The sequence below is a fragment of the Halichoeres trimaculatus genome, unplaced genomic scaffold (genome assembly GCF_033239565.1).
Source record: "Halichoeres trimaculatus isolate MK-OKI-2021-1 unplaced genomic scaffold, fHalTri1.1 fHalTri1_scaffold_4, whole genome shotgun sequence".
Classification (NCBI taxonomy): domain Eukaryota; kingdom Metazoa; phylum Chordata; class Actinopteri; order Labriformes; family Labridae; genus Halichoeres; species Halichoeres trimaculatus.
Genome location: NW_027437182.1, coordinates 21,613,041 through 21,625,258, shown reverse-complemented (window position 1 = coordinate 21,625,258; position 12,218 = coordinate 21,613,041). Strand labels below are relative to the sequence as shown.

The 12,218-nt window shown below is 39.6% G+C and overlaps 1 protein-coding gene across 1 annotated transcript in view; it reads right to left on the bottom strand.

Moving 5' to 3' along the window:
- LOC141789108 (protein-glutamine gamma-glutamyltransferase K-like) overlaps positions 1 to 11,231 on the bottom strand; it is a 30,880-nt gene extending 19,649 nt beyond the window's left edge. Inside the window, exons 1-3 of the mRNA XM_074668418.1 lie at positions 11,131 to 11,231; positions 4,176 to 4,474; positions 3,907 to 4,098 (exon numbers count right to left, since the gene is read on the bottom strand). Coding sequence (XP_074524519.1) covers positions 3,907 to 4,098; positions 4,176 to 4,473 — 490 coding nt within the window. The 5' untranslated portion in view covers position 4,474; positions 11,131 to 11,231. The remainder of the gene's footprint in view (positions 1 to 3,906; positions 4,099 to 4,175; positions 4,475 to 11,130) is intronic.
- Positions 11,232 to 12,218: the final 987 nt, after the last annotated feature.

Below are 12,218 nucleotides of genomic sequence, written 5' to 3'. Positions count from 1 at the left end.
TTAAACTGCATCGTCCCTATTGAATAAATAAATTCAATTCAATTCAACCTGAACCTGAGTTCCTGGAGCAAGTATGTAAGACACACCTCATTCAGACTTAAACAACTTCCACCACCAGTAAGGTCACAGCTGCTGCCATGGACTGTGAAAAAATGGATGTAATTTCGCTTGACTTGGACTGAGGTCACCACAAAACTGCTCTTCCTAGTGACTGGCTGCAGCACAGATCAACAACTCTGTCTCCCTGTTCATCCTGCATGAGCTGTGGTCAAACTCTAAAAAATAAATTCCCCTCTAAATGTTTCTCACATCCGTATGATATGAAGATATTATTGGGCTGCGTTGTTCAAGTCCTCTTTTTTTCTGAAAGCGTTATTTTCAGTAGTTATTAGACATTGAAATTAGGGTTTTATGTCACTTTTAATGATGATTGACAGCTGCTGTTCTTGTGTAGTTTTTTCATGATTAGAAAGAAATGTCAAGAAGGAGAGCTAAGACTAAATTTACAGAAGAAAAATATATATATTTTTCACCTGGCTCCTCTCAGATTTTTTTTACTACACAGACTCTGGCTGCGCGTCTAAAGGGGCTATTTTGGCTTCAGAACTGTACAATGATAAAATGGTAACAGTCTACAGCTGATATGCACAGAAAGCTCCTGACTAATTTAACCCCCCATTATTTTATACTAACAGACTTAGCGTACATATGAGTTGTTTTGATCTCTGAAAAATTCAACCTATAAACACTGAGGTGTAGTTACCATCAGCTTTCTGCAGACGGTTAATATTCCATTCTAACTGTGCGGCTGTCAGCACCAGCGTAAGTGAAATGTCTGTTGTTTGTAACAAGGCTCATTTGAATGGAAAAGGGCATGTTTTGCTTAAAATGAAAGTGTAATGGATCATTTAAATGTATGCAAACAACGCTGACGCCCAAAGACACTGATTTCTCAGTAGAGCAGTTTGTGGAGCATGTTTGAAAACATCTTCGGAGAGCAAAAGCCGTGCAGTCCTCTGAAAAATCAGGTCATCAGTCTTTAGATCACGGGAATCACGTAGGAGGTTAAAAACTCTCTGATCTCAGGCTTTTTGCCTTCAGACTCACATGAAACACGACATTTATCTCATCACTTGATTCTTCCTCATCCCAAAAATAACCAGATCACTTTTTTCTGCTTCAGACAGACAGATGCTGTGTTCACAAGCTCTTTGTATCTTGTTTTTCCTCTTTTAATGTTCTTTTCTCCTCCTCATGGACTCTGTGTCAAAGTTAACTCTTATTTTTGGCCATTTTGTTTCCATAACCCCACCCTCTCCAGTTATAACCTAATTTACTTTCTCTATATTAAAACAGCTCTTCATGTAGCCCTACATGTTTCCCCTGTATCACCACAGGGTCAGATTTTCATCCCAGATACATGCACAAAGCTTTTCTGTCAGAGACATGTAGTAATTATTACCTTCAGGCTCCACTGGTTATCACACTCAACTGTAATTACAGCATCTATATTAGTCGTACAGTGACAGAGGCAGCAGGGGTGAACTGTTTGTAAACAGGTGGTCGCTGAGGCGCTGACAGTCGGGAGAGGCTGGCTTGATACTGTGATTTGTACACGGGCTTTTTAGTAAGAGAAGGGCCGAGGAGCTTAGCAACCAGGACTGTTCCCATAGCAATGGCAACCAAAATCTCTCCCTCCAATCTGCTTCCCTCTCTATCTTCCCCATAAATCCATCACAATCCATACTCTGCACACACGAGCGGACAAATTAACACGGCAACACACGAGCTGAGACCCCAAACGCTCCTCATGGTGCATCGTGTTCCCTCACTCTGCGCACAAGAACAAGGAAACCTTTTTAATCCCAAACATAAATGTTTAAAATGTTAAAAAAAGCTCATGTTTAGGTTCAGGATATTTGATCTGTAGCTGGCGTTAGGAAATGCAATGAAGCAGTTAGAAAACAGCTCAGTAGGAGCAACAATGAGTCAGATAAAGTGCAGATGCAAGGTAAGATAAATAACATATATGCCATAATTCAATTAATAAAAAGAGCCTCGAACAATCAAAGCACACGTTCTGAAAACAACATATAGCATATATTGGATTTTTTTTAGCTGGGGTTGTTTGAATTACACGCCTGAGGTTATTGTACAAGTCACAACTAATGTCTTCAACGAGAAACAGCACCTGAGCCAGGCTGCAGCTCTGTGCTGACAGGGCAGAGTCTGCCACGTATATATCAGCTGATAAGTGTACAGATTTTTACACTGCAACAGATTTTTATGTTGTAGAAATCTCTGAATCTGTAATTTGCTCAGAACGGTACACTCAAATAATGAGGTCATTACAAAAGGATGTCTCACAGTTTTTCTGTTGCTTTGGTACATTTCTTGAATCTTCCTCGCCATTTGCAAAACAGTAAGTGCATTTCTCAGAACAGTTTGTACAAGTAGCAAAATACCATGGATTACCTGCAAAAGTCAGTCTCTTCCTTAAAATCCTTAGTTCATTCCTCAAAAGTAAATTTCTGTGTCACTGAACATGTCAGTGCATCAGAATGACGAGTCCTCGTGTCAGTGTATGGATAGGACAGTCAAAGTGCTTGGTCATGTCAGTTTATCAGTGAACTCCAGAAGGATGTTCTGGTGTAAACTATACCCTTAGTTTTGACGACAGTTATTGTAAATCACACATTTTTGACTGTCTGTGCTGTAATTTGTTGACTGACCTCATCACTGATACAGAAATGAGAAGAAGGCCAGCACCTTCTTCTCATTTCTGTATCAGTGATGAGGTCAGTCAACAAATAGCACAAAAAACAAATGTAGAAATGTGAACATAGAACAGTGTCTTTAGGGAAATCTGTTCATGCAGTGCAGTGGGAATTACAGGTCACTGCAGTCTCCCTACACCTCCCTATGTTCCTGTATGTTGGACCACAAATTCTCATTCACATCACAACAAAGATCTTCTCCGTCCACAAAAAGTCTGAATGATTGAGGACACAGTTGTTTTCCCAACTTTTGGCTGCATCCTTCAACCAACCTCGGCCATTGTAAGCTGATGATTGAGAACATGGTCCACAGGTGTGGTAGATCTTTCTTTGTTACCACTGTCTGAACAGAGGAAAGTACACATACATACATAGAAAACTGGTTGATCATTGGTTGATCTAATGCTTCACACATTTCCATTTGTTAGAGAAATTCAAGACTGACCATGGAGCAATTAACCAGTTCAGACAGATTTAGAAAAAAAGTCTGATGGGATTGTGTAGAAAGATGCTTGACATGTTATGAAAACTTGTTCAACCTGAAGACTTATGTGATGACCTAATGACTTAAATGATGTGAGGGTTGAGACTGTTCAGCAGAGACCAATGATAATCAATTTTCATCAACACGACATAAACAATTGATAATGTAGGAAACAGCAGAGAATTGTACATAATTAATTGCGTGGATGTCCCAAAGAATTTGCAGCTTGTTCAAAGAAATGAGAAACTGCTTTTTTGATGTGCACAAGTGACACAATGATGTGAAGATTGAACAAGTAGTTTTAAGAATTTCAAAGCAACAGAGAAAAACTGTAACAGGTTTATGACTTGTTAGCAAGTCAGGCCTCGAAACACCAAAGTCTGCCCATAGCTCAGGCCTCAAAATGACTGGCCACTCAGAGGGAAGGGGGGTTGTGGAGTGGGGAAGCTTAAAGAAACAGCAACTAAAACAAAGCATTAAATAAAAGTTTTTTAAAACACCAGCATGAAAAAGTCTGGGGTTTTTTGTAGTTGTTAATCATAGAAAAGCTAAAGCAAAAAGTCTCAGAGAAAAAAAAAAAAGGCGCACATCTCGTAAATCAGCTTCAGTTTCCTCTCTGTAAACACTCTGAGGACTCTGACTGACCTGTTTTCAGTTCCAGGTGAAGTTCGTCTGTGTTGGGGTCAAACGGTCGAGATAACGTGATCCACATCTGGAACGTCTGTCCTCTGCGGATGATGAAGTTTTCACTCTGGTACAGATCAGTGTGGTGCTCTTTGCGGTTCACTTCTGATTTACTTTTCATCAGGTCGACTGATCGCACATTCAGGAGGAGTTCTGCCGAAAGAGAGCACACAGGTATCACGTCTGCCAGGTTTATAAACTTATTATCACTATTTACAGATCCCAGTTACCATTCAGTGGGTTCTCTTCTTTCAGTGGTTTCTCTTCTACCTCCACATCCTCTTTTTCCACCTCATCGACAGCTGTGATCACAGTTTCTGTGACATCTTCGTCCTTTGTTTTTGAAAAGCAGCACGAGCAGGCTTGACGCAGCCAACGCTTACATCCATTCTCTTTCACCTCTTTGTCCTCCTCAGGTTCTTCTTTCTCCAACTCTTCATCCGTGTCATCTCCAAACCCGAGAGTGACGGATGGAAAGCGACCCACCGCAGACCTGTCTCTGATGGAACGTGTGGTCTCTAAAGGCATCCTGAGGACCAGGACAAACACAATGAGCAGATCTAGAGCTTTGAGATTAATCTCTAAAAAGATATCACACATTGAAAATATAGGTATCACCTTACTTTGGGGGCCTGCAAACTTCATCGCACTTGATAATAAAAAGACAAAGTTTTTTCTTATTTCTTTGAAATTACCCCTGAAATTTCATGAGAATTTGGTAAAAATTAGCACATAACTTCTGTCCAGATTCTGTTTTGCAGTGTGCCTGTACTGACAGTGTCCATGATAATCAGGTAAGGCCAATATCCAACCCCACTCTTGGTGAATATCACATCTGGAGCCTTCAGTTGTATCATGTAAAACATTATAGGCCTAATCATAAAGGTATATCATGTGATCTCAATTATGCACATCAACAAACTTGGTACTAAGGAACTTGGTGAATAACACATAGCTAACTATCAACTGCTTATTGGGAAATTGAATTATACACTGAACATTTAAAAGGTAATAATCAGAGGAAACAATGAACCTAACTTCTGTATTCAAGAACTAAGCAGCTATTTATCACCTGTTTCTCTGGAAATAGCAGAAACGGTGGGAGACTTCTAAAGACATTTCGTGGTGGGTTTTGATCTAATTTAAAATCAATTATTTGCTCATCATCACCTTCTTACCTTTTAATTTGGGGTAAATTTCAAACAAACTGGAAAAAAACTGTAACCCACCAATTGTGACTTGAAACAATAAATTTGGGCATTATTTTAAAGAAGTTAGGTGCTAATTTCAAAGAAATAAGAAAAAACTTTGTCTCGTTATTACCTAAGTGTGATGAAATTTGAGGACCTCTACAGTAAAGTGTTACCAAAATATGCTGCATCAGGAGTCATTGTGTCTGTTTAGAGTTAAAGAAAATAAGTCTTCAATCTTTCTCTGCAGACGCATCCTAATAGGTTCTATTACCAAAAATCTGTCTTTGTTAGCAAAGTTGGTGCATTGTTCAGTGACCCTGTTAGGAGAGTAAAAAAGGCCTTTTAATGCACGACAGAGCTGACTCACACACTCTGAATCCTTCTTATCACCACACCATTGTGATTTAGGCTGACAGTCCCATTATGCCTCCAACACGGCAACATGTTTTACTTTGTGAGAGGTAGTCGTTTCTAATTCCAGTCCTTTGTGAGTTCGGAAATGTAATGTTCTGCTTTGTCAGTTTGAAGGAAAAACACAAAGCAGGCTCCCAGGTTTGGGATTAGAGTCCGCTTAAATAAGATCTCCAAGAGGACGGACTAGATTTGCTGAAAATTTGTTAGAGAAGTCACAGTGCTGTCATTGGACTCAAGCCTTTTTCTACACTCACAGTGTATTATTGTATAAGAAGCTCTTTTATTCTAACAGCACTTCTTTGCATGCCTACACTCCTGTAACACTTCCTAGTTTTGCTTTCTGCAGCCTCTGTAGGTAAAATGCGTGGCAACATCTGAATCTGAATTACAACCTGAAGCCTGAGTCAGGAGATTTTCCTGAGAGCTAAGCACGTGCCCTGATTCACAAATGATCAGTGAGACAAATTAATTCACTGTGGTTTTATAGATCAAGACTCTGGGCTTTGTAAACTCTTGATAGCAGAGATTAAAGTCAGATTTCTCAGGTGAGCTGTCATGCAGAATAATTCACGAGTTTGGCAAAACCCTGAGTGGATGCTTCAAATCTGCCAGCTCTCCCTGCATCAGTCCATACTGTGCTGTTCATTTTATCTGCATCTGTTTTTCTCCCCTCACACACCTTTACATTCCTGAGACTAATTGGCTCTGATGAAGCAGACTGACAGTGAGTTCACTCCGGGTCCCGAGCCAAAATGTTGAAACAGTTAATGACAGTCAGAGACTTTAGTAGGTCAGTGAACGCCTCCACCCTGCTCAGGATTGTGAGTCGTGTTGATCACTGTCACACAAGACTTGGAAATCAGTGTACTATAAAAATCCTGTCCAAACATGCACACTGACACAGTATGTACATGCAGTTTATTTACTGTTACACATAACTCACTTTATGGGTCGAAGGAGCCAAATCTAAAATACAATCCTATCATCTCAAAATGAAGTATTAAAGAAGCATTTAAACTGAGACTCATGGGATATAAAGATAAAAAGAGGAAGACTACAGGCATGCTAACATATGTGGAGTAAGGCACTGTCCAACATGAAAACCAAGCTGCTACTTCCCAAGGTCACAGGAGCTTCTTCAGTGTCCTCAAAGGCTACAGCAGTTTCACTGACAAGGGGGTTGAGCAAGGGCATATTTAAATCCAGAAACTGTTTCCTTATCGCTTCCTTTGTTGATATCATTCAATATTGACATTTATACAAACCAGTGGCGGCTGCTGGTCAGTCAAAGAGGGGAAGCACATTTTTTACCGGCCTACATCATCAATTTGTTTATTTATTTAAACGTAGATTCTACCCTCCGTGCTAGCTTGCTAGCTGCTGGAGCAGCTAAGTGAGACTACGACAGGCTGTAAGTGTGAGTGACAGGGGGAGAAGCTGTGCAGCTGTAGCTGTAGCTGCTTATTGGTGAAAAGAGAGAGAATCTTTAAACACAACGCTCATTGTTTTTAAGAAAAGTAAACTCGCTGGGGATGGATAAAGCCTCCACATCAGTCCAAAACAACTGACTGTTAAACTCAGAAGATGCTCTACTGGAGGGTTATACTTCAAGATCGCTGACCGGCTCATTTCACTGTCAATCAAAAAGGCACTCTGCCTCAGACAGATCATCCAATCATCATGCAGAAGCCCAGCGTCCAGGCCAGCCCACTGCCTCATAGGCCCCCAGAGACGCTGAGCGTCTGATGGGCGGGACAAAGCCTAGCGTTTATCCAATGACCGTCCAGTTTCCACAGTGGAACAACCCACTCTACGCTTCCCCGCTGAAGTCAGAAGACGCTCAGCGTCCAACTGTGTTAAAGCGCTGAGACGCTGCGGGGATGAATGAGAAGGAGGTCGAGCCAGTTACCTGTGATAAGTAGCTGATTCTGAACAAAAGATGAAGGAATTCTAGCCCATATTTTATCAATGAAATGTACACACAGAAGAACATATCACCACTTTTTTTGGGGACATTTAGGGGAAGCTGAGCTTCCCTTGCAGTCTTAGAGCAATCACCACTGATACAGACTGTACTTTTGGAAAGCCTCCTGAGAACTCAACAGGGGACGTCAATGAGACATCAATCCTAAAGCAATGCAGGCCAACTAAACAACAAAAAAACAACAACCCCTGGGTCCAAAAAATACTTTTTTCAGGGGACCACAAACATCCAGACTTCAGTTTATTAAATGAGAGTTTCAATCCCTACAGAGTCGTACCTTTAAAGTAGCTCTCTTTCAATCTCTATGCTGCTATATTAAAATCAGAAAAAGCACCACAGCGTGTCTTCTCTGTGTGTTGTGCATGATTTCTGCAGGGTTAGAGTTTGGGGTTAGAGGCCCCGCCTACTGTTCGAAAGTGAAAACAGCTTCCACCACATCGCCTAAACTATGAGGACAAACACTTCATGGTCGTGTTGTGCTCCATGTGGCTCACATTAGAGTCTGGTTAGAAATGTTTCAGACCAACCCCACCCACACAGACCGTTAAATCACTCTCCTGCAGCTTCCAATGAGCTGGTTTAATAAAATGTTTGCACTACAGCTCAGACTGGGGAGATGAGGATACATGGCAGTGAGAACTCCGTGTGAACTCTGTTTGGCCTGATGGTGATGGTGAAGAGCTGCAAACTGAAGAACCTGCCATGACCTCTGATTCTACTCTCCTGATTCTCATCTGATAGCAGAGTACAGAGGTCAGAGGATGCCAATATTTAGATTAATAAATGTAACATCTGAAAAATGTTCATGGGATTATATGGAGGGAACTGTACTGTAAAATGTGACATTAAAATGTTCTGTTTTTATATTCATCTTAAGGTAAAATGATACGATAACTGTCTAATCCACTTCTCCTCAAAGTTTTCTTGTGAAGATATGACAAAGCGCTTCTGTAATTCTCTGCACTCTTAGTTTATAAAATGTTTTTTTTTAAAAAAAGGTTATAAAGGTAACGATCAGGAAAAATAGCCTGCAGCTGCTGCTATAGATACATAAATAGGAAGATAAACAGAAATAAGAATAACATGAAATTATTGGAGAAGGAAGCTAAAACTCTGAGTATCTGATCAATTTAAAATAACCATTTATGCTTTTACTGTATCTGTGATATTCAATTAATCTTTATAATTCAATGATCTTAAAAATTAACCAACTGAGTTCATTTTACAGAGGTGCCATTTTCATCCGTCATTTTATTTCAACAGCATTGGTACTTTTTAGAAATGTTCACAAAATTCAGTCTTACAACTCTAAAGAAATATATTCCATATGTTGATAATTTTATCATTTTTGTTTTCAATTTCATTTGATTTTGTGGATACATTTTGGAATAATGTTGAATTTTGATGATCAATAATATTTGTTGAAAATGTACATTGGATATGGGTTTTTTTTGGCAGCTTTGTCCCCCATATAATAATAAAAAAAAAAAAAAAAAAAAAAAAAACAAGATTTATGTCCAATAAATTGACAACTGAAAAAAAAAATCTATTATTCATTTTGTCAAAGTTAATGAAATACAAATGATTTTTTTTAATTTAGGTAATGATAATGAATGTTACATAAAAATATATAATTTAGTTGTATTTGTTAATTCAATTTTTATTTTTTATTTTGGAATCAATTGTTCTCCAAACTTAAAAGGTCCCATATTGTGCAAAAATCACTTTATTAAGTCTTTTAGTGAAATTTGTTGGGTTTTTGGCTTTCCTCCCAGCTCACAAAATGTGATAATTAATGGCAAAACCTGTACTTAGTAGTGCTTGTGAATGTAAAATCCTGACCTAAAATAAGTTGTTTGGATTTTGGGGATTTGCAAGCGTCAGAGATTCCCTTTTTGACCAATCAGGAGCAAGTCTGACCTGATTGGTCCACCGGAGTAGATACCCCTGAACCTCCTCCCTGCTGCTGGAGAGAGGAGTGTGGCTGTTTTTGGCTGTTAACATCGACATAGTTCCATGCACACGCTTCCCATCTCGTAAGAAGACAAGACTAAGTAGCTAGAGTTCATTTATCAAGGAAATGTGCCAGCTGCACTCAGTAAAACTGTGCATGTGTGTGCTAGTCACTTCACGGCCAACTGCTTTTCCAACTTTGGACAGTACAACAGAGAGCTAGCGAATAGACTGGTCCTGAATCCAGGTGCATTACCAACCATCCACCAACAAACCTCGGACCCTGAAAATGTGAGTATTTTAAATGCTGTGTGCTGTGGAGCAGATGTAAGAGCTTTTCCTCAGTACCCCCCCTGTCTCTGTTTTAGCTTCAGGATGCTAACTTAAGCTACGGTCAGCCTGTTGTTTTAGCCTGTAATGTTACCGTAAACGAGCTTCGCTGCTTTCTAAACATTGTGCATTGGAACTTGTGGCTCCGCTCTCAGTGACGCAGAAGAGCAGGGCGGTATCAGCGGTGGCTCATCTACAAATGAAGGTCACGCCCACTAAATCAGAGCGTTCTGAACAAAGGGGCTATGAGAGCCTGGAAACAATGCTGCTGTGCTTGATTTATTGGCTTTTTGGACCAAAACATGTTACTACCATTTCATGAAGACATCAATGATCCATATTAAACTGCAGAAAAGGAGCAGAATATGGGACCTTTAAATTTCATCTGACAACAGCAAATTCCTGCTTCTCAAAAGGTCTTTGTAAGTTGTTTTTTTGGAGGTTGTTTTTGTTTGTTTGATTGATTGTTTGTTTGTTTTGGCATTAATTTGTTAATCAACCCTCATACAATTATATAATTATTTTTTTCTTTCACTTTCTGTACATTTGGCCTGGATTTCTTAGATCGCTGTTTCTGTCTGTTTGACACACCTGTGAATCCAGCTAATGTCATGGCCCAAACAAACAGATCTGGAACATCTGGTCTTGTTAATGGGACTAAGTTCACGCTCATGATCTAGCAGCGGACTGAACATGTGATCACAGTGTCCTCCAGGAGGGTGCTGATGCATGAGTCCCCCTCAGCTCCACTCAAGACCTGACGCTCCAGGCCCACTTAAGACACCCCATCAAAATAAATGATTTTACTGGATTTGATTTAACTCTCTTTTTTTGACCCAGGCTGAGAAATAGAAAAGGTTTTTCTAAACTGTGTTTTTTGTGTTGATTTACTTTGCTCCATTTAGCAGCAGAGAAATAGCTGCTGGAGCTTAGAGTCAGTTGTGATAAATAGCACATTTTCAGAGAGGACTGCCCGCAGTCTTTTCCAGTCAAACAAACAAATCATATATTTTACAGCTGCCACACTCAGCATGGAGTTAGAAATAAAGAAACAGTTCAGTAAGCAAATCGGCATCAAGTCAGACTGAATTAATCAGGCGAGAAATGACGCTGTGAACTTCTAGACTATCATCTGCATAATTCTGTCCTCACAGGACTGCACAGGAACACTGCTAGGAAACGTCTCATTTTCTATAAATCAAGTTCATTGATCCAGAAGCACTCTGCTCAGCAGAAAAGTTTATAAAAGACTCAGTCATACATCAAAGGCATAAAGCACTAAAATATGTGGAAAAGCTGATTCAGACTCACTCAGTTCAGTAGAAGAAGAAATGTGAAAGTCTGGAGGAGCAAATCTTCGTTCAGCTGTGTCTTTGTGTTTCACTGACTACCAGTTCAGACCTCTTTTAAATACTTGAAGAAGGCAAGGACACACCCTCCTGCTGCACAGACAGCACACCTCTCAGACATTTTTCCTGAAGCAGCAAAAATCTTACAGGAAGTGAACCAATCCCCAGATTGTGAAACTTCATGTTTTTTTCTATCACTGTCTCTGTTTTCACGCTCACAGTAAATCACTGTGGGATGTCACTCTAAATGGCACCCTGTTGTGTCAGATCTTACCACATCATATCACACTGTAATATACGTGTAGTGTGACTTGGTTTTGTGCTGTGTCATATTGTAATGTATAGAATCATAGTTTGTATAATTGTTTCTGTCATAATGACTCATTAATGTTTAAGAATAAAAGATTGGAAAGTATGCAGGATAAGAAAAAAACAATAATGATCAACTATGCTCAAGAATTATTAATCTGACATGTATTTTGCTGTTAGAGTTTGTCCTCTGTTTCTATCTGTTAGTGAGAAGGAGGTGAGGTTTACAACCAATACTGCAGCCAGCCAGCAGGGGGAGCTCTAAACCTTCTGGCTTTACAATCAGTGAACACTAATGCCTTGAATCTTTTGTGATTATTGTTTAACTACAGCATACTTTTGAAAAAGAAAAGTAATGGTTTGGTATTATCAATTTCAAGCTAAATAGTTGAGATTAAGATTTTAAAAAAGGACTTGTGATTAATGAGCAAAGCAAAAATATGTCTGTTTTCACAAGTATCACACGTATGTGTGCGTTGATTTTTATCTTTAAGGTAGAGTCTTCAGGATTTTCCATAAAAATAAAATGTCAACTTTTACAGGAATAATCCTGCTCAGTCTAGCTTCACCCTTGTATGGGACACTTTACATGCATGTTAGTGTCTATGTCTGCCTCGAACCCCGCAAAACCTCTCCTCGGCCTGTATGTTGAAGTCTTGGTAGTTTTGGGATGTTTCTGGGCAGAGAAAAGGCATGGTTACATCAGCCAATCATAGCTCCCCCAGTGCACAAGTGACTTTG